Source organism: Poecilia mexicana, unplaced genomic scaffold (assembly GCF_051168715.1).
Source record: "Poecilia mexicana isolate PSO_F unplaced genomic scaffold, ASM5116871v1 scaffold_22, whole genome shotgun sequence".
In the NCBI taxonomy this organism is placed as follows: domain Eukaryota; kingdom Metazoa; phylum Chordata; class Actinopteri; order Cyprinodontiformes; family Poeciliidae; genus Poecilia; species Poecilia mexicana.
The window spans coordinates 2,748,932-2,771,372 of record NW_028263391.1 but is presented as its reverse complement, the minus strand read 5'-3'; the positions used below and the strand labels follow the sequence as shown (position 1 = coordinate 2,771,372).

The 22,441-nt window shown below is 39.3% G+C and overlaps 3 protein-coding genes across 7 annotated transcripts in view; all 3 read left to right on the top strand.

Moving 5' to 3' along the window:
* The window catches only part of klc1a (kinesin light chain 1a), a 36,564-nt gene extending 33,028 nt beyond the window's left edge, over window positions 1–3,536 (top strand). For all 4 annotated transcript variants that reach the window (XM_088002680.1, XM_088002679.1, XM_014991384.2 and 1 more), the window contains one exon: window positions 306–3,536. In XM_088002680.1, the coding sequence (XP_087858806.1) occupies window positions 306–371 (66 nt within the window). In that variant the 3' untranslated portion in view covers window positions 372–3,536. The remainder of the gene's footprint in view (window positions 1–305) is intronic.
* Window positions 3,537–5,211: 1,675 nt separating this feature from the next.
* On the top strand, window positions 5,212–14,262 carry zfyve21 (zinc finger, FYVE domain containing 21). Of its 2 annotated transcripts, XM_014991379.2 has the most exons (8): window positions 5,212–5,429; window positions 7,338–7,388; window positions 8,753–8,921; window positions 9,572–9,647; window positions 9,754–9,845; window positions 10,050–10,103; window positions 10,402–10,532; window positions 11,003–14,262. In XM_014991379.2, the coding sequence occupies exons 1-8, from the start codon at window positions 5,304–5,306 to the stop codon at window positions 11,036–11,038; spliced, it is 735 nt and encodes a 244-aa protein (XP_014846865.1). In that variant the 5' UTR covers window positions 5,212–5,303; the 3' UTR covers window positions 11,039–14,262. The 2 variants fall into 2 exon arrangements, with proteins under 2 accessions (XP_014846865.1, XP_014846866.1); XM_014991380.2 differs by lacking the exon at window positions 10,050–10,103.
* A 1,393-nt stretch (window positions 14,263–15,655) lies between these two features.
* LOC106920393 (transcription factor IIIB 90 kDa subunit-like) overlaps window positions 15,656–22,441 on the top strand; it is a 72,078-nt gene continuing 65,292 nt past the window's right edge. Inside the window, exons 1-3 of the mRNA XM_014991376.2 lie at window positions 15,656–15,931; window positions 17,244–17,452; window positions 19,623–19,703. Coding sequence (XP_014846862.2) covers window positions 17,269–17,452; window positions 19,623–19,703 — 265 coding nt within the window. The 5' untranslated portion in view covers window positions 15,656–15,931; window positions 17,244–17,268. The remainder of the gene's footprint in view (window positions 15,932–17,243; window positions 17,453–19,622; window positions 19,704–22,441) is intronic.

Sequence of the window (22,441 nt, the reverse complement as noted above, 5' to 3'; positions counted from 1 at the left end):
TGATTTTACACTTTTGGGTAAGTTGTAAATTACTGTCTGTGATTGGAGCAACTTGACCCTGGATGCTGCAACAAAAGGGAAGACAGAGAATTAAGATTTTAAGCAAACTATTGTACAGTGATCAGTTGTTTAAAGTGATGAAAAAAACCTTCACCTTGTTTTCAATTCTAAAAAATTGAAATGAAATGAACCCCCTGTTTCTCCTGTATGTCTCTCTCTCTTGGTGTGTATATATAATATGTGTTGTTATTTCACTAATATCACTGATCTGGCACTGACCTCTGACCTGTCTCTGTTCCCATCAGGAACGAAATCATCGTTTAAGAAAACATCACGACCTGAGTGCCAGCCAAACCGATCTGGCGCATTGAAGGACATGAACTACCACCTCTGACCGCCGGACTGCCTTCACTGTAAATTTCTGTTTGTAGGAAAGCTTCGCGTGTTCATCGTTCTTCAGCATCGCAACGCAAAGTACTCACTGGACGGCCTCTGAACTCTGACCCCACTGCTGCAGGTTTGAAGCCTGCGCTCCCGTCACTGCGTATCAGGTGTGTGAATGTACAGTGGTCTGCTGCATGTGTGTGTGTCTGTGAGAAAGCTTGTGTTACGTCAAACTGTTTCCTGGTTTTAGTGATATGAAAAATATGAATTATGCTGGAGTTAGTTTGAAGGCAGACACAGGCGCAGGTTTTACTTCACCAAACCACGGCTCAAAATGAACTCCCCTGTTTCACCGAGAGAAACTGGATGTCTAGTTACCGCTGGGCTGAAAGCTCCATTTTATGAAATTATGACGTTATAGAAACGGCAAAACAACTCTGTGGTTTAGCAGCCATTTTCTACAAAATACTGTCTGAAATGACTCACCTGCCATCAAAAGGAACAACTTTTTTCTTGAAAAACTATTTTCAGATTATTATTATTATTATTATTATTATTATTATTATTATTATTATTATACACTGTTCTGTTCTAAAAATATCCCTAAATTAATTAATTAATCTTACAGGGGCAGTATTACATATTTTCCAGGCACATAGCGCTATATATATATCAAATATGACTAAAGAAATTTGACTCTGTATTTAACGTCTTGAAATTGGGCCTCTGTCTCTTTAAATACTCCTGCTTTTTCTGAAACTCTGCCTTCAGGAAAGCATCACAACATGGCTCCTTTAGCAACATCTTTACCAGTGTTGCACTGAGAAGTAGCTCCTATATCAAACTCAAAAGATGCTCAGGTCCACCAGGTGTTTGCTAATTAAATCTGGCTAGTCTGAAAGAGCTGAGTGAGGGGCTGGAAGCTCGAAAGCTTTATAACTGCAGCTCTGAGGAGAAGCTCTGGCCCCAAGGCGGAGCTAGGCCCACCAAGTCATTTTTGCACATGGCAATTAAAGTTTTTTTTAAGCATGCACAAAAGAATCAAAACAACACTCCAGATATGTTATTGATGAGGGAATAACATTACATCATAATAAAAAAGCATAAAAAAGAGTATTTTACATAATACTGCCCCTTTAAAGGAATATATTCAGGATTTTTTTTAAAGTAAGGTTTTGTTGAAATGCTATAAGCAGTTAGCATTTGTTTTCTTTTACGGGTCAGTCTTGGCATTGCTGGCATACCATATAGAGAAGCTGGTTGCCTGCATGCTTCCAGGACATATTTGCTCTACAAAAAGGAGATATAAAGAGCGAATCCTAATGGCGTTTATTAAATCAAGACTCCATCTTGTAGAGCACACTGAGGTAATAATAGCCTGGTTGTTTGACCTGAAAGCGTTTCATTTGTGTCGGTGCGTGGGTGTTTGACGTGACTGGTGTTCAGAGCTAAGTGGTTTGTGTTGGAGTGGGTTTGACCCCTGGAGGTGCACAGATGTTAGTTAGACCCCAGGTCATCCCCACACCTCCATTCCCCCAAAATAACAGTCTTAATATAATGTCTGCTTTGGTGTTTGGTGTAGCTGTTAACTTCAGTCTGTGGGATCTAATCTGGGTTTATGCTAAATCAAAACAGCAACAGAGTTATGCTTAAGCCCAAAAATATTCACTCTCCTTTCTGATTTAGTTTTGAAGTCATCTTTAAATTTTCTCACCATGTTTCTTCTGACTGGAAGAAATATTGATGTTTTGGAGTCCCAGCTTGAATGTGCAGGGAGCTTTAGGTTGGGGTGACCCATCAGCCTCAAACACCTGGAGCTCACTAAAGACACACTAAAACTGCAGTGTAAATACACATAAAGCTGGTTAGCATCTGTAACAGTTGCTAACCTTTACAGTTGCTGCAACGTCAATCAAGGTTTTTCCATTCAGTGTTGAAATGGGTTACATATTTTTTACAAACACAATTTTAAATAAAATATGTGAAATATAGATATATATTTCAGAATCAATACCCTTCTTAAATAGTTTTACCTATTGGGAGATTCTGATCTCATTTCACATCAGAAAAAGCTAAATAAAAACAGTTTTAACTCAGACTCTGCCAGGGGTATTGATGAGTTTGGGCTCAATCATATCGACCGCCGGTAAGATATTAACTACTTACAAGCTTTTAGTAAAACCCTGTTTAAAAAAAAAAGGAAAAAAAAAAAAGCAAAGCAAATATTTGTTCAGTTAGGTTTTGATGTTACTCCGGCGTCCATAGATTTTTATGACTGACTGGAAACCTTAAAACTTTAAAATCTCAACAAACCAGTTAAGTGACCCAAAACCTGTACATGAAACCGAACAAATGTCCAAAGTTTGTCTGATAAAATATCTGCATTAGAACATGTCTGCCTTCCCTGTGCAAAAAGGAGAAAAGCGACGAAGAAGAGCGTGATCGTCTTGTTCCGAGTGTCTAAGTTTAACGCTAGCTCCTCAGCTAGCTCTCAGGTCTGATTTGAGTTTATGAAGGGACAGAAAATCCACTTGTATTTGAAGGACAGAAGTTGAAACTTGACTGGCCTCATCTCAGCTGCTTCCTCTTTAAAACGTTCTGTTCTGTGTTGATTGAAGTTTTAGCTTCTGATATATGAAGTCCTGTGTTTACATTTCTGTCAATGCTGTTTTATGTGTATTTATCCATGCTGTGTTCTGGAAAATCCTTATGTTTATGCAAAAAAAAATAAAAACAAAACACTTCATAATTGTTCACGCTGTCACCTGGAACTGAATCAACTGGAACGTGACAGTTGAGGCTCATTTTACACAATTTGAAATTATTCATCAGTTTTTCCAACAGTACCAGTAGAAAGATCTCCAGTTGTTCTCAATGTTTGATCCGGACAAGACTTTACTTGAGTGAAGTGCAACTTATGAATAAGATTTAAAGATGATTTAAATTGTAAACGCAAGATTTTAGCGTGTATCCTGATGCTTTTATTCCAAGAGGTTTGTAGGAAAGAAAAAGTTCCAGTGATGTGTGTTATGCTAGTCTGCTCTGCTTTAATCTATTCAAGCTACCTATACAATTCTAATTTAATTTGTAAAGATCATTTTGAACCAAAGCTGTAAGATTTAACCTTTGATTAAACGTTCCAGCCTTCCTGAGCTTTTCTCTCTGCTTTTGTTTTCCATGAATAAACTCCTGTAGTGTACACCAGGTCGATAAATGCACTGTCCTTTTAAACAACGTCCAGCAGTTAAAAACCTTGCTGCGTAGCCCTGATAGTTGCTTTGAATTAAATTCTATAGTCACAAAACTTGTATTAAATTGAGTTGTAGGAAAGTGACATGACTGAAATATAAAAAATGAGGAAAATCATCAGCTGTCAAAGTGAATAGCAAATATGTTGTTCACAGGTAAGAGCTGGTCCAGATAAACACATTTTTGAGGGAAAATATGAAGTTTTCAGCAACAAAAATAGATGTAAGAGAAAAAAAAGAACTTGAATTACTCTGGTTTCAGCTTTTGCAGCTAAAGAAGCTTATCATCAAGAAATTCATGAAAAAAAGGATCTTGTCTCGACTCGTTTGCATAGAACACTTTAGAGTTTACATGACACACAGACCTGGACTGCAGGTAGGTTAGTCAAGCAAACATTTTGTAAAGTTAAACTGATTCTTGTCATGCATGATGTGGTTTCTCCTTTAAAGTTTTAAATATATTTTTTAAAACTAGTATCAAGCTAATCTGGGAAAACAGGTTAGCTTGATGCTGGCACACATCTAATGTACGTATCGTAATATAAGAAAAGCTAAGGAGGAATATTGCTCCTCAGTGGGAATAGCAGTAAACTGGCTCTTCTGCAAACACAACCATTGATTGATGGGATCAGATTTCATCGCTGATGAAACTATTTGCTGAAAAATCTGACCTCAAGTCTTTAGATGCTGTCCTGATGTTATGAGTGACTTGTAGATGAAATGAATTATATATAAACATTTGTGTAAAGGACTTTTATGAAGAAAATGAAGTGCTAGAGATAAAGCTGGTTTAAAATTTACTATAAAAACAAAACTACATAAACTGAAGAAGTAAATCTAACAATAACATACCAATCAAAGTTTTAGACACGTATCTGAATGAAGGTAATTCATTTTGGTGTCATTACTTAGTTCCTTGAAATGCAAGATTGGAAGGAATGTACAACAAACAGCAGGATCAGTGTGTTTGAATTTATCGCTGGTATTCTCTAAACCACACAGGATCAACTTTGTACGTACAGATTCAAACAAGTAGCAATGAAATCTTACATTACTTACTTTTAATAATAAAAGAAAAGGCAACATGAAATTGTGACTTGATATATTTCACGTTTCTTCTTAGAATAGACTAAGACATACTTAAGACATGCGCCACACATTTTCATCATGGTGTTTTGGTGAGTACATTCCAAAATAAATGTTGAAGTTTGTTTGAGATTGTCTGTCTGTTGGAGGAACACCCAGCCGTGTTCACATGTCAGTCTACCTGCTGAGTCAAGCAGAAGATGGGGAACTTGAACCAGTCAGTGCTAATTATTAACAAGTATTAAACTGAAGTCATTATGACTTTTGACTGTCACTAATGTAACTTTAATTGCAAAAATAAATGTTTATAAATTGCTTTGTAATTTATCTTCATTTACATTTTGAATAAACTAAATCGTTCACTTAGCAAACACTTCGAAACAAAGGCTTTTTCTCGTTTCTCTCGAGTAGATAACAGTATGTTTTGACTTGTAGTGGACACAAACAGCCCACTCGTTCACACGTGTCACGTGACTTCAGATTTGTACTCTGATTGGCTGAATGCTCCTGGAGGGTGTGGCTTGATTGGAGTTTGTGATAGAAGAAGACGACTCGACAGAAGAGAGGGGAAACGCTTTAAAGAAAATGTCCTCGGTACCAGACGGGAAGAAGCTGGTCCGCAGCCCCAGCGGCCTCCGAATGGTTCCGGAGAACGGCGCCTTCAACAGCCCGTTCTCCTTGGACGAGCCGCAGTGGGTCCCGGATAAAGAGGTGAGACGTTTGACGGCCAAATGCTATCTGAAGTGGTTACACAGCAGCGCGAAGCTATCTATACAGTAAACATTGCGCTTCCGGTTAGTATTTTCAGACTAAGTGTAGAAAATTTGAAGTTTGTCAAAACAAAATAAATTGTGACAGCTGATGCTTTAGAGTACAAATTATATATCCTTTATTGTACCTTAATGGGGAAATTGAAATGTACCAGCAAAGTGTTAAGATAAATGGAAACACACAGATTCACTAAAAAGTAAACATATTGAAAAATGGATTTAAAAAACTACAGTAAGGAGAAATGTATTAAATACAATATAAATATTTAATGGCAGAACCTTTTACAAGGAAAAAGTTTTAAAAAAACAAACATTGGAGCCCACAACACAAAAGTACAAATAAACTTTATTGGTGAGATTTAATAATGCCCTATGGAGCAGCCAATGCTACTCCTCCTCTAGCATAGTGCTAATGGTGTTTAGTACACCACTAGCATAAGAAGACTTATGCTTTTTTTCCCTTTACTTACAGGAAAAACAAATTTAGCAGATGGAAGTATTTCTAGTTTGTGAAAATGCAGATTGTTGTCCCTATCTCTGTGGTGCACCCGGAACAAGTTACCTTCCCATTTCAGGGGCAACACAGAGATGCATAACACAACTGCACACTCACACCTAAGAGACCAATTGACCTAAACAGGAAACTTGAATACCCCAAAAGAACTTGGAGAAAACTTCATGGAGGAGGAGAACCTGGGACCTTCTTGGTAGCCTGCTGTGTCACCACTATAATATGTGATGAGCAGGCATTTATTATTTTAATTGTGGCAATTTTGATCAATGATTGATTGAAAATAGTGACGCAAACACACGTGTTTTGTAGTGTAGCAAAACTACAAAAAAGCATCAGTATATTTTTAGGTGTTTAAATTGACACATTTTTGCACTTAATTTTTTTTATGACTCATGACGCATTTTGATCTCCATAACTGTTAAGCGCAAGGTTAAACTTTTCTTAATTGGGTAAGCTCTAAAATGCCGTGCTTTTTTTTATTTTAAATTTTTGTTCCTGAAGTGTTTTTTTTATTAGAAAGTAAGCAGACAGGAAGTGGGCAAGGAGAGGTGGGGAAAGACGTGCGGCCAAGGAACCGAGGACGGGACTCGAACCCTGGATGCCCGCTCTTCCCGCTTCGCCACTCGACGCCTCGAAGCTAGCTTTTATTTTTGTGGGGACACGTTGCTGTGTCCGGTTTCCTGCTCCGACCTGCCGCGAACTTGACGTGTTTGTGGACATCGCAGTTGGCTCCTGGACTGGGCGTTGCAGGCTGCCATGGCCAGTCTGGTAACAGAAGTTTGCGAGCCAAGCCTCTCTCGCCCAACTAAAACCAGAGCAGAGCTGGTTAGCATCAGTGTAGGAGCCGGTTACTGTGACATTGTGCCCATGTGTGTGTTAACCAACTGTCACGCCCGCACATAGATGACAGTATTTAGCTACATTGTTGCGAAAGGAACACTGCTAACTCCTCAAAAAAAGAAGAAAAAAAAAAGTCTGTCTCCTTTTAGTGAGCGTCAGAATCACAGACAGAGCCCAACACTGTTTTTTGCAGAGCAAATTGCACACAAATAAAGTTAATCATTTATTCTTGACTTTAAGCTCTGTTCAGGTGCTTCTGTTTGTTTTTCTCTGAACTTTTAACTCCTAAAAACGTTTAGGTTGTAATGCCTCCAGAGTGAGATGGAAAGAAAACGATGTAGGAATTTTGAATGGAAAAGTGACAGTCCAGCAGAGCGTACGTGTTGTGTGATGTGTGGCTGAAGCAGAGCAGGATCCAGGCTGCTGTTTAACTGGAATCTGCTCAGCTCAGCATGTTGTGTAACATCCTGTTTTTCCTCTTTCCCTGTCACCCAGTGTCCGAGATGCATGCAGTGCGACACCAAGTTTGACTTCATCAGACGAAAGGTTTGTTTGGTCTTTGTTTCTGCACAACCATGGTGCTAAATCACAGCTTTATCTGACGGAAAAGAGGAAACCAGATCAGGTCTGATCAGGCCACTTACACCGGTGATGTCCAAACCCTTCGTCACGTGGGCCAAAACGGTCAGGTCAAAAAAAAAAAAAAAAAAGCTTAAGCTACAAAAAAATATATTCTTTTTCTTTTTCACTGATCAACAATTAACTAAGCATACAATAATTCTAATTATACATGTAAAAATGTATTTTCTGTTTTTATTTTTTGTGGGAAAGGGAAGTTTAGATTCTTGTAAATCCAGTAGAGTTTTTCACGTTGTTAAAAGAAAGATATCCAGTTTGCACGTTCTACTGGGCTCAGATGAACCAAGTTAAATGAAACATTCCGCTTCTTCTCAGCAATAAGAACAGGATTTGAGTCACTGTCTCTTTAGAAATGGTGACTTAAGCAAGGTTTAATAAATGAAATGAAAGCAGATTATCTGAAGTCTGTTTCTCACTGAAATCATGTTTATCAACTGAATCCTCTGAGGAGTGTCTCAGCAGAAGTCAGATGATAAATGTTAAAAGTTAGATGATAACAGAGAAAGCAAAAGGCATGACTAAGACAAAAGCTTTGTGTTTTTAATTTTTTTTTATTTTTACTTTTGTTTGGAAATGTTAAAAATAACCAGAATAAATAAATACAATCATCAATATTTTCCATTGTATACATTTTAATTTGTCATTAATAATTTTGCTCTAATTAAAGAATAAAATTCTCAATCTGATTTAACCACCTGTTGTGGTGAGTCACACACAATCATAGGGCCATAAGTGGCCTCTGGGTCACACTTTGGACACCCCTGGTTTAGCTTTCATCTTTTGTTTTTTTTTTGTTTTTTTAATCATTTGCATTATCCTCTTTTCATTTTTGATTCTTTGCTTTGTCAGTAGTTATTGTAGTGACTGCTGAGATTCAGCTGCACTGCTGACTTCTCTGCTGATTTGTTTAATTTTTTTAAGGAAGCTTCTTAAAACAGAAACCTGTTTCTAGGGAAACAACGAAAATGTTGCTAGTAATGATTTCCATTCACTACTAAGCCTCTGTCTTGAAGTTTTTCCTGGTTTCTCATCTGCTAAACTCAAACTGTATTTGCATTCAGCCCTGCTGAACTAACACTTTACCACAAGCTTTATGAGCTTCATCAGTTTTCTACAGGGACATTGAACATTTGATCATTTCTAGATGAAAACAGCTCAGGCTCTTTCAGACTGCGTGGAGATAGCTGGTCTTTTACAACGAGGTGCTGTGTTACTGTCCCCTGCACACAATCCTTTTCATTCATCATCAGTCTCGGTCTGATTTAACTCAGCACCACTGCCGGCGCTGCGGCCGCTGTTTCTGCGATAAATGCTGCAGCAAGAAGGTGGCGCTGCCCCGGATGTGCTTCGTTGACCCGGTCAGGCAGTGTGCAGAGTGCAGCCTGGTCTCACAGAAGGAGCAGGAGTTCTACGACAAGCAGCTCAAAGTGCTGCTGGGAGGTAAACCGGCTCTCTGCTCACCTTGGTTTGGATCCACTGACTCTCATGCCATCACCAGTAGTTATGTATACAGTGTAGTCAGCACTTTAAATGCACTTACTGTTGCCAGGAATCTAGGTGGAATTAGGACTGTCATGATGATACATTTTGCTGGACAATGAGTTTTTGCAATAAACGATAATCTTGTTGTTTTGAGACCATTTTTGAGTCATTTAATGCTAATAGCATAATAATTAAAGGATACATTCTCAAAGATCAATAAACTTTAAATTCTAATGAACATTTAACACTGGAACTGGAAGTCATCTTAAATATCCAAGATAAAGAAACAAAACAGAAACAACAAATAAAATGAATTATGAACTCAATTAATTATCCTTCAAAAAAGGAACTAATTGATACCAAAACACTTTGAACTGTCTTACTGCTGAGATGTTCTTTATTCATAACCTTGACCTAATTACTGATTTCAATATTTAGTTTTTTAACTTAAAATTAAATCATTGTCTTTTTCTTTTTATCCCAAAGAAAGTATCACCAAGCTAATCTTGGAAAAAAGACAAAAAAAACAGAAATATTTAATTTCCACCCATGTCGGTGTGAAAGACGTTGCCCTCTTTAGTCTTTTTTTTATTTTTTTATTTTTCCAGGAGGGACATTCGTCGTCACTTTGGGAACATCAGATAAATCTGAAACCATGACATGCCGCCTCTCCAACAACCACAGGTCAGTCTGGAACGGTCCGACCTGCCAGAGCCTTCCCTAATGTTAGCCAAACGTTAGTTTCCTTTAAATGAGAAGGGAGACTGAGTTTTTTTGACCTTCTCATCAGATACCTGTTCCTGGACGGTGAAAGTCACTTTGAGGTGGAGCTGTCCCGCATCTCCAGCATGCAGATACTGACAGACGGGACGAGTCCAGGAGGTAAAACGCTACAGACGTCACAGTTTCAGCTCAGTGGGGTTTTCCTGATTTCTGCAGTTGTGGGAATAAATAGTTTTTGCTTCCTTTTCGTTTTTCTAGCTCTTCTTAAATGAGTTGTTTTGAATGTCATTAGAAGATGACTCCAGAATGTCTTTGTTCTCTAACCCTGCTGCGCTGACGGCTCCGCTCTTCCTCTGGACTCAGAGGAAGACGTTCACACTTACACCAGCCTGCTGGACGGCCTGTGTGTCTCTGAAGGTTGGCTGCTGCTCGCCCCTCAGCGTCTGCATCCACCCTCTGCCCCGACCTGATGTCACCCCATCCCATTACCCCATCCTGGAGTTTGCATGAAAGCAACACCTGAATTACTTTACATCATTTGGAGTCTGAGGGGAAAAATTATTCTCCCATTTTTGTTTTCTTTCAATTTTAGTTACTTTCCATATCTCATCTCATCTAGTTACTCTATTTAATGTTGACTTTTTCTGGTGTTTGTGTCCAGACAGACAAAATATACTTTTCCAAAAAGTATTGAGTTGGTGATGTGTTTGTGTAGGAGGGACGTCGCGGGCCAGTGGGATGCTCCTCCATTACAAACCAATGGGCTCCCAGGATGCCCAGCAGCTACAGATGGAGGCTGCAGAAGATAAGAAGGTGGCATCGCTGTGGCTCGCTGCAATGCACAAGGTACAGGAAACCTCACACTGAATGTGGAATTAATATTTATCTACTACCTCTGCACCAGTCATGCCACAGTAATGACATTCAGGTCAGGACTTTAACTAGGCCACTAGAAAGTCTTTGTTTTGTTTTTCTGAAGCCATTCAGAGGTGGAACCTATTTAGCTTGTTTTTTGTTGACAACAGTTTCTTTACACAGGTCCATGTCTGTCTGGATTTTTTTTCCTTTTCAAACACAAGCTTTATTTTGTGTGATTATATTTCTCTGATATATCTGCATTATTTGTGTATTTTTTGTTGTGCGTGCTGCAGTAATGCGTCAGCCAGCGATGTGCACAGAGCGCTTCAGAAGCATGAAGGGTTAAACTTCTAACAGTACTGAGTATTTTAGCAAGAAACACTGATGCTGTTCCAAATGTCCTAAATGAAAAACGTAAAGTCTCCATTACTAAAGGGAAGTTGTTGTCTTGACGACAGGCGGCCAAACTGCTGCACGAAGCTCGAGACCAGTGACAGCCAGGTGGAACGGAGGCAGCACACACCCAAGTGTTTTCCAGCCGAGTCGGATTCAGATCGGGTTTGCTCTCATCACCGCAGATTCACTTTATCCATCTGATCTCTTATCAGTTCTTTATGCCAGCTCGTCATTGTCTTTTTTTTTTTTTGCCCTCCCCCAGAAATCTTTCTAAAAGGAGAAAAAGAGCACTTCACTCACCTCTATAAGCAGTACTCTGTACATGTGCGTTTTCTCTGCGTTCAACGCTCCAGTCTGGTTTCACTCACTAACTGGGCCGTGCAGATTAAACGTTTTTGCAGAGCGTCAATGCTTGCTAATGTTGGAGGCTTTAATAGTAATTCAGAAATGTTACTCTGTATTCTTATGAAGGTTGTACAACACACTTTTTACACTCGGTTCAGTGCACAGGGATTTTAAACGCTGCTGTTTGTGCAGGGATGACAGAACCAAGTCGTATCTCCAACAAATCTTCCAGTTCCAGACTCTTTCTAAGCACATTAAAGGAAACATGCAGATTAACTTGTGGCACAAGGTTAAAAAGCAGATATTTTCATCTTTCCTTGGCATTAAGAAGCTGTAGTTGTCTGAATTCCTTTAAAAACCAAGTAAGAACTGGATCTTCTGTTCTACTTTACATTAGCTCTTTGAAACATTTTTTAAAATCTTTTGAAAACAACAATTGTGTCTCTGCTAGAGCTTTTTTCTATGCTGCCACTTTCCTACGTTGTGCAGCAAAATGCATGGATCTAAATTTCTTTGGCGGTCCGTTTCCAGATGCAGTGTTTTGTAAAGCTCTAACCTGCCCAAACAATTTTTTTTCCCTAAAGAACAACGGGAGAGTATAGAAAAACATGGGAACAGCATTCCAATTTTCTTTGTATCCTTCCTGTCGAGAAAAACTGTTAGGCTTCTTCCATCTCTGTGCTTCCTTTGGCTTCAGTTTGGAACACCTCACTGATGGTGAAAATGATCCAATCTTCACTCAGTAACGATTTCCACACCAAAAGCCATCATTACTGCGACCCATCTGTCTGCAGAACGTCTGACCCAAAAGTCAACCTTAAAGTCCCCAACACAAGGCAGCAGTTGTCTGTTTGGTGCATCTCTAATTTAAATGTGCATGAACATGTTGGCTTGCTAACGTTCAACTCTGAAGGATTTCTTGAACTGATTTTAGCTAATTACAGTAGAAAACCGCTTCTGAGGCGTAAGTGAGAAATGCTGAGTGTGAGAGAGGACAGATAACTGATAAAATATTGCTACACTTTCTTAGTCAGCTGCAAAATATGTGCATAATTTTAATAGAAAATGAGGAGAAGAAAAAGGTCATCGGCTTTAGAGGCAACAGCCAAAAAGAAGGCACAGAAACTGACTGAAAGGTGTTCAGGGTTTTCTGGATGAGGCCAAACCCAGAAAACACACCTGTCTGTCCAGTTTCTGATAGGCTCATGTCACTTGGTCCTTTTTTTGGTTTATTGTTTTTGTTTTTTTTGTTTTTTTTTTCCAAACTTTTGACTAACTTGCACTCGTATCTGCTTCTGTGTCTAATGAGCTTCAGACTATTCACTGACCAAAGTGAGGAATAAACACAGAGGAACTTTAATTGTAGTTTCATGTATAAAAGTTTTCTATGAGCTATTTTGTTAACTATTTCTGCTTTGAATAACAGCCAGTCTGTTCTTGCATCTTTTTTAACTAAACTATATTGAAGTATTGTAGTCACTTTATGGACTTTATTTTGATTTGTCACCTTGTTGTGATGTGGAGCATTTTAGCAGAGGCAACGCACTACAGTAACTCTGAAAAACAGTTACCTGGCAACAGGCCTAGCATGTGCTAATGTAAAATAAAACCAGGTAATTTACAAAGGCTGCTGATATTTTTTGGGTTCCATTTCAAATTGGTTTATGGGTATTTGTGTGTAATCTTGGGGAAAAAAACATGAATTTATCACATTGATGTATTTGGAAAAAAAGACAACTTATAAATTGAGATGAATATCTACTATAGGAAATTTATTTGAAAACACAATTTTATTTGTATTTCTAGGATTTAAAGACGAGCATAAAATTTAGCAAAAAGATTATATATATTTTTATCCTGTGGGGCAAAAAATGATGAATAACAAAATTTTTAAAAAGCACAGAGTCCAACCTAATGACAAGAAGTTCAGATCTAAAAACATTTTGCTGGTACTTGTAGAAATTCAATGCAAAGATAGGAGCTAACTGAAAAACTGTTTTAAAAAAAAAAAAGTCTGTCTTGTATGTAAATTTAAAAATATTGGCTTATTTAAATTGCTTAAATTTTAGTCAAAGTTATTGAGAGCCATGGCTGAAGATCCAAAGGGCCTCTTGTGGCTCCGGAGCCACAGGTTGCAGACGAGTGTAGAGTTTTCCTCCATGCTTCTACGGTTCTATAGTCCTGGCTGTAGTGAGGTGGAAGGGTTAACATCGTGTTAACGTGAATGACTTGAAAGCACGTGGTGATTTATGAAGAGGATTCATAGAAATATGGTTTTAAAGGAGCTTCTGTTTTAAAAGTAAATTTCTTGAACTTTTCCAAAGCTTCTTTAGTGTCGAGGTGGGAAGAACACATCCCCTCTCCGGTTCTGTGGAGCTAAAAATCTGATTCTGGTCAGTAACTGACGTCTCTGTGGATCTAATCATTTAACAAGTAGACTCTTTAGTAAAACTGCTCAGTAACAAATCAGATGCCAATGTTTACTGTAGTATCGCTGACTCCCCAAAAATGCTCGTGTGTATCGGCGTGTATCTTATTTCTCCACATGAACATCAGATTACTTCTTATAGCACAAAATTGATCAGCAAAATGTCTGCTGGCATTCTGCCTTCACCTCACAGAAAAAAACACATTTCTTCAGCTTAATTCTACTTCAGTGCACAGATGTATCTTTTTTGTTTTGTTTTTTGATCACATGATTTAGAATGTTTAGAAGATGGAGAAAAGCAAGCCCTTACCCCTAAAAAGAGATATGAATAAGAAACAAAACTGTACTTTAAATAAAGTGACAGACCCCTTCATTATAATTCTTTCTATATATTTTTTTAACCAAATGTAAACTGCCATTATGTACATGTGCAATCTGTTCTGCTCTGAGTACACTACCCTGTTTTTCCTTCTTGTTTATTATGTTGCTGATGGTGCAGCATGTTGTTGGACCTTTCTGTTCAGAATAAAATCAGATGTTTATTCATAATGTCTTTGTTTTTGTCTTCATTTGGATTTTTGGTCTTTCAAAAACATTAATACAGGTGGATGTTTTACTATCACACCTTCTGGTTTTAGACATCTACAAAATAAAATGGCTGACGATGCTTTATGCGTCAATTAGCAAGAGACCCTTAAACCTGGGAGTAATGAATGTCTACTATATGAAATCAGTTATCAGTGCATTAAATGCAGCGTCCAGTTACAAATATAACCAGTGACTCATTCGTCACTGTTCATATGCCAGAGTTTAGTAATATAAAACCATTTGAACTGGGTAGATGTAAACAAAAATACTGTACAAGAATCTAGCTAGATGTTTGCCGTGGCAACTGCAGCATTATCTACTACGGTTACTTTTTTTTCAGAAGGAGCTTGGGTTTTGTTTTTCTATTATTTTGTTAGTCAGATTTGACCCACAATATTCTGGTGTCTGCTAAACATGAGGGGTTTATCTTTTGGATTTAAGTAAGGCAAAATGTACCCACACATTTACAACAAAACTTTGTGAGAGAAAGATCTTTGGAGCCATCCAATGAGGATAACAGAAGTCCAAACATTCTGAGAGTTTGGGAGACAGATTTGTGGAAGCTTTAAAATAGATCAAAATAAGAAAAGGATGGATACATTTTCTTCTGGGGGATGTTGAAATTTGTGAAAACTGATTTTCAAAAAATCTCAAAACCTCTAAGTTTCTAAACTGATGACAAAAAAAAACCTGAAAGATTTTATTTCTACTTTTAGTATCATTTTGTTGTGGAATTTAAATGCAAATATTTCATTTGGAAAGTGGATAGAGTGCTAAAACATTTATTTTTATCTATATTTAAAAACATTTGTTGGGTCTTCATGGTTTTTGTCTAAAGTTATTAATAGTCCAAAGAGCTACTTGTAGTTCTCGAACCTCAGGTTAATTTTTTTTTTTTTATCTATATCGGAGGTTTTTGATGGAGAAATTTTACACATTGAGACTCCTCACAGCCTCCGTGTTTTTAATTAACTTGACCCACAAACACGTTTTCCTTTCAGACGTGGCATTGCTTCAAGGGAACCTTGTTTAGCATTTATTGCAATGAAATGACTACAATTTTATTTGACTTTGGTATAAATGTAACTAAATTTTGGAACGTAAAAATAGCAAAGAAATAACTTTGTACTTTTAAAATATAGTAATTCATTTAAACGTGTAGGCGGAAGTTGGAAAGTTCCAAAACAATATAGGTGGAACTATGATTATCATAAAGTGTTTGTATTTATTTACAGTCTTACAATAGTTGTTTTTAAATTACACTACATAGTACTGAGTAAATCAGTAATACAATAGATTAAACAGCAGAGTTTGAGCCCAGTATTTGTCCCCTCCTCTCCGCTAACACCCCTCTGCAGTTGGTCTCGTCGGGGTCTCCCCAACGCAGCAAGCGCACGTGCTCGGTGTTGTGCTGGGAATTGCGCCGGTGTTTCAGCAGATATGAGACTCACGTAAAATGTCATCACGCGGCTAGCTTCGCTTACGCTCCCAGCTCCTTTGACAGAAGTGTGGAAGTGAATACGACGCCTTTGCGTTACAGAGTTTACGTGGGAAACACTTATTTTCACTAAGGGTGGCGTCGTCACAGCGTGACCTGACGCTGCTCCCGTCGGAATTCACCGGACTGAAGGTATGGAGCCGCTGTTGGCCACACGATGTTGACATGGTGTCCGCAGACGCACGTCTTGTAGAGTTCAACTGTTTGCTGGTGTCTTTCAGACATCTGTTAGCTTGTCCCACCCAGCTCTCACCAGCTCCATGTGGCTCCCAAATAGTCCATATTGGCCACTGAAAAAGGAAAAACAACCAGCACATCTTAAGCACATTTCTATTCTCTAATTTCTCCCAAAAACCTGTTTCTTGACTTGTAAAGGTGGGGGTTGGGGGTTCGCGAGACGTGTGCCACGTCGCTGACCGAGGGATGGGAGCAGAGTACTGGGGGATGTTCTGCACAATCACTGCTGAGGCATTCATTTCTGTGTACAGTCCAGCAGCAGATTAGAATATGCTGGGAAACCATATAGTAACCGGAATAAGTCACTGGAAATACCGCAGCATCGATTTAGACACTCTAGTATGGGCGCATCCATTGCTCGGAGGCCCCGGGCTCTAAAGTCGCTGATGGGCACCATGATGCAGCACAGATGCACAAAGTCAAGGACATAGGTGTTGCAAGACAGAATTTTAGTATTCAAAGTTCCATTACACGAAAGCATAGTTTCTTGTACTAAAATACTAAAAAATCAACCTGTGAAAGAAAGTTAACTTTTTAAATAGTTTATTTCTATCATTTAGGGTTGCAAATATTGTTGATTTGCAACAACCTTTAAGACATTTTCAAAAAGAAGTTAACGGGGGGAAATTTGAAACTTACAAACTGTAAGCTTTCTATTTGTATTGAATTAATCAGGAATTATGGGAATTGACTGGAAATTGGGGTGTATATATATATATATATATATATATAATTATATAGCTTCCATTAGAAAAATTATCCCAGACTTTGTGTGCTTAAACACTACAGCTGTCTTTATGGTGACCCAGAAGGGTCAACATATACAAAAGCCACAGAGTTGGAGTAAGAAGTTGGCTCCCGCTCCAGAAAAACAAATGACAACAAGCTGAAAATAAATATAGGTTGTTAATATCGGCACAGTTTTACGTATTGGACCAATACCATGTGTTTAAAAAAAAAAAAGACAAACATGTGCATTCCTAATGAGGTTCATCCTAAAAATAATTAAAAATGTACTGGACCCAGTACATTTCTACCCAGTGCAGTTCTCTAAACTCTCTTAGAGACCCTGTAAGCCCTCTGAGAGTGCTCAGAGGGTCTCTTAGTTCCCCCTCTGGTAGTGATAAATGTTGCACTATTTTTTTGTGTTTTTGTTCTTGTTTTATCAAGGAATTCATATTTGACAACTTGTCATATTTTGATTCAGGTTTGGAGGTCTGCAGAGCAAAACCATGAGCTCCAGGGTGTGTAAGCACTGCGGCAGCTCAGACATCGATGTTGACCAGGCGCGGGGCGATGCCGTCTGCATGGGCTGCGGCTCCGTTCTGGAGGACAGCATCATTGTCTCCGAGGTGGAGTTTGTGGAGACGGGCGGCGGAGGCTCCCTGGCTGTTGGACAGTTCGTGTCTTCAGAAGGTGAGACTGATGCGACACCTCTCAGAGCGTACGGACATGTTGGTTTCTGGATTTTTAGGGTGTGAATTTTTTTATTTATTTATTTTTTTTTTCACTTTTATTTTACACAGCTTAGCATTGGTCAGATCCACAATTTCACTTTGGAACAAGAAGGACTTGTTCACACAAGTTGTAAAAAACAGTGAGATGTCTCAATGATACTAAAGAGCATCAATGAGATGATTATGCCACTGAAAGCTGCAACTTTCACTGCCATAATGAACCATTTAATGAACAATAAAATGTCAGTGTAACCTCAAAGTAGGGCACATTGACACCAGCCTTGTTTAGTTTGCTTTAATAAAACGGGTTCATTTGTCTACAGAGTCTGGTTCGTTTGGGGAAATGTGAATGCTAATAAAACTCTGATCCACCCACAAACCTCGGTCACGGTTTGGTTAGAGTGAACTCTGGTGCGGTTCAAATGCATATGTGAACGCCAAGAGAGCGCAGTGCAGGGCATTCTGGGTAAATCCAACCAAAACAAACGTGCTAGCCTAACTTGCGGGAGAAATGGCTCATCTGTCTTTTGCCAAAGATGATAAAGGAATGCTGCAGTCGCTAAAATCTCACACCACTCCATTTTGTTTTACATTTTATGACAAAGGAAGCTGTACTTCCTTTGTCACAAAAGAAGAAGGAAGTTGAAGCTGAGCGCAGCTGTTGTTTCCTTCAGTGCTTTAATGTAGCGCCACCACAGGCGAGGAGGGGAACAGGTTTTTCAATTAGCTTGCATTGTTGGACTCAGTGCAGTGTGAAAGTGAGCTGCTGAAAATGTAGCAAATGTTGCAATTTTGGTCCCCAATAGAACAGAGTCTACTGGACCATCAGGTGTGAAAACACACTTGGATTCATTCCGAAATTCAAAATTAACAGAGAAACGTTTGAGGAGGGTTAAGGCTAAATTGCTAATCATTAATACAAAACAATGGCTCAGAACATACAACTAAGTAAAAATATGTCCAGTCAGTGAACCTGTTCCAACTGTCTTACTTAGGATAAAAGTTTTGACAGAGCAGTACTGTGAATTTTCCTCACCTGGGTTTGTCGGAGCTGAGGCGTTTTGTATTTTGCTCGTTGACAGACGTTGGAATTCACGTCAAAGTCCATGTGCTGAATGATTGGTGTTTTAACTCTGGATAGAGTTGGGCATATTTTAAGTCGTGAAGACATTTAAGTTGACTGTTTATTCAGTTTTGATTTATTATTCTTCAGTCTATATTTTATTACCAATCTCAGTTGTCTTCTGTCCTTCCAGCAGAGGAATGACAGAGGAAAGACACCAGGTCCCAACGGCCTTGGGACCTGGTGTCCATGTTAGACTCTCTCCTCCTGCCTGTGGTCATCCTAACACTGCCCACTCCCCTGGGACCTGTTGAGGCCCCCAGTGTCCCAGTCCTCATGCAGAGACCATTTCTGTTTTTGTTATTATTATTAAGATATGGTAAAGCTATCTATATCATTTATTTTTATTTTTATTTTTTTGCATTAGAGGATCAACACACATCTCCCTTATTTAAATGTGATTCTGGTTTTCCTTTCTGTATAGAAGAGCTGCTAGGAGAAATGAGTCTGTGTGTTATGTCATATTTATACCCCACAGACACGCACAGTTATGGATTACTAATTAAAACATCCAAAAAATCAAAAAGTATACAAAATTAAATATTACTTTCATTTGCTTTACTTTTTTAGGAAGTGTTAATGGAGCCCACTGATGATCCCACCCCAATAAATAAATGTATTTAAATCAAATTAACAGTTGTATTATTCTAAATTTTCCAGAGTGAGCTTATGTTACTGACATAAAATATACATTTTGAATAATTGTAAGGCTAAAGGCATTTACATGTACCAGTCTGTATTTCAATTCTGTCTAATCAGACTGCCCAGTTTTCAGTTTTATTTATGTAGATGGGCCTTTTGACCACTAGAGTGCGCTGTAGAATCACACAGTCGGGTTTCTTTAGATTATCTTGTTGGTTTCTGATGGTGATGGTTTTTTTTGTGTTTGTATTTTGGAATCTGTTCAAGGTTTAAAATGGTCTTAATGGTGTGAATGTTAATAGAAATAATTTTTACATTTCAGCACTTTATGCTTTGAGTTACTTAGAACTTTTTATTTTTTTAGGTGGTCTTAAAAATCCAACTTTTGGGGATGGACACTTCTCAGGGATGGGGTCAGAGTCCAGAGCTCAGACGTTGCAGAGAGGTGAGTGACCAGCAGAGGGAGCCACAATGCTTAGCTAAACGTCCCATGGTGGAACTGATGAAAGTAGATTTAGTTTTTCTTCTTGATTTTTAAAAAAAATCTTTTTTCCACCCAAATTGGATGAAATACAGAAACATAAAGAGTGATGTTGATTCTGCTCAACGTTTCATGGCGTTTTTAACATACTGCAACATAAATATTAAAAAGATGAGTAATGTAAAGTCTCCCTGTTGGACAGAAGATGTTTAGACTGCGGACACATTACTCGACTTTTGGTCTTCACAGATTCTGAAAGGACTCGGTTTTTCCTTCTTTTTTTTGTCCCACAACTGAAAGACCAAAGATCACTCAAACATTATTTGTGCTGAGGGAAGTCAGGCTACAGGATTCGTCAAACAAACCTGAGCCAAACCGAACTCAACAAACTCTTGTGGAAATTCTTGCAAAGGCGACAGAAGGTACAAACCTGCCATTAGGTGGCAGTAATGGTAGATATGATCAGAAATTGCAGATTACAACTGCCAATGACTATCAAGATTTTTTTTATTTTCAATCATTATGGGATTATAGTTAGCTAGTTTATGGCATATATTATAGCTCATAATGTTTCTATGGGTTCTGTTTATTTGGGTTAGTCATAGATGTGTGTTTAAATCTTGAAGTCTGTGTTTAGTCCTTTGGATGCAGGACAGCAATGAAAGGATGAGACTTTGCTTTTTTGTCAATCTTGAATAAGTTTAGTTTAAATACTGTAGTTTGGCTACTGTGTGGCGGCGCATACCGCTTTCCGGATTGAATCGTGTCCGTCACGGCATCAGAAATCTGCACCATGTTGATTTGTAATCATCACGAGTGCCGACTATCCAACGCATCCAGCGCACGCCGTGGGAACGTGCTCAACTCGAGTGGCCCTACCTCCGAAGCCACACAATTCCGTGGCGCCGCAGCCACGAGGTATGTGTGCACCTTCCACCTTGCCCGGTTCACACAGAGTTCCCCCGCACGCCAGGCCGAAGCCCGTGCAGGGCAGGCAGAGTCCCTCCGCTCCACCAGTCCAGTGGGTGGGACCCCTTCTATCACCCAACAGCTGTCCCGTCGCCATTGGGGAGGTTGTAGACACTGCAACATGTGCCCAACCACAAGCCCATGCGCGACCAGTTTTGCGTGGTTCCCCTAAGGGATGCTCACGACCGCTTATATGTCTGTATTTAAAGGGACGAAGGCCGTAGCCTGCGACACCTCAACCGCGGAAGGACAATGGGCGGTTGCTCCTTCCGATTGATTTTTTGGGACTTCAGAGTCGGTCAGGTCAAACTCGACTCGCCACCCGGGATGGTTGATTTGCCGGCGCCAGTGCCGTTGCCCGGCGGGACCACGTGGAGGTACAACCAATGTAACTACTGCTCCTCGGCCTAAGGGGCAGCTCTCCCACCTTCTGCCCCTATTTATTGGTCGAGGACCCCCAGAAGGAAGCGTTAGTGACTCCACCGTTCCACGGCCGTAGCGGTACTGAGTGAAGCTCTATCCACCCCTTAAGAGAGTCATAGTTACTCCCGCCAGGTTCTGCTACATATATACTGTTATAGGAATTAATGTGCATTCCTTCACTTATGTTACTTTACATATCATGACAAATTAATAAAATCAATAAAAATGACCTGGGGTTTAACAGGTTGTAAAATCAGATTTCACACTGGTAGCAATAACTGTCAGTGTCTTCCATCAGACAGCAGGAGTTTCAGCCCACTCTTTATTCAAACATTTGCAGACGTTTCTTTCTACACAGCTCTGTTCATTTCAATCAGGTTGAGGTCCAGACATTGACTGGCCTGTTGGAACATCTTGATTCATTTCTGTCAGCCACTCTGTCGCAGGTTTGCTGCTGCGTTTGGGGTCTTTCATTGTCCTGCTGACGGTTCAGTGAGGACAAAGCTTCAGCTGTCAAACAGAACCCCTCGGATTTTGCAGTAAAATACGTTATGAACAGATTTACATCATGATCTGATCTTAGTGGAAGGTTGATTGTTTGGTCTTGCTTCACCACCATGCTGGTGAAGTGTAGTATTTGCATGAACATGCTGCGTTTCGTTCTCTCCATAGATGTCACTGCATAATAGGGCCAAGCATGCCTGCCCTGGGTCTCCTCTGACAAAAAGCCATTCAACCACAAGTCATACAAATGCAGCTCTCTGCACACCTTACCTGTGCTGCCATTCTTTTTAGTGAGAAACAAGCTTTAGAGTCTGAAATGGAGCTGCAGTAGAAATATCTGAAATGACTCAGATATATTGCCAACTTGTGTATATCTGCACAAGTTGGCAGATATACAACTTGTATATATCTGCAGAACCCTGAAGAACCCTAACTCTTCAGGGTTCTTTAGTATTATTCATTGTTGAGTCTCACTTCCTGAGTCCCTGAGTTCAGTCAAGCTAAACTCTTTTACAGGGCAAAGAGAAACTCTGGGCTGCTCCCAGCGTCTGCTCAGTCTGACTCATTAACCGAGTCACAGAGTCATCAGTCTGCTGCCGGCGCTGCGTAACAGCAAAACATTCAAGGATCCAGGGGATTACTTTAGACAGTGTGTGTGTTGCCATTGGTGAATAGGGATCATATGGACTGGGGAAAAGTTTGCAATGCGATGATCAACTTTCAACTACACATGTGGTCTGGATTCCTTTAGAAGAACAGAAGAGAAAGAAGTGTCCCTTTAGTGTGAAATTAGGACTTTAAATACC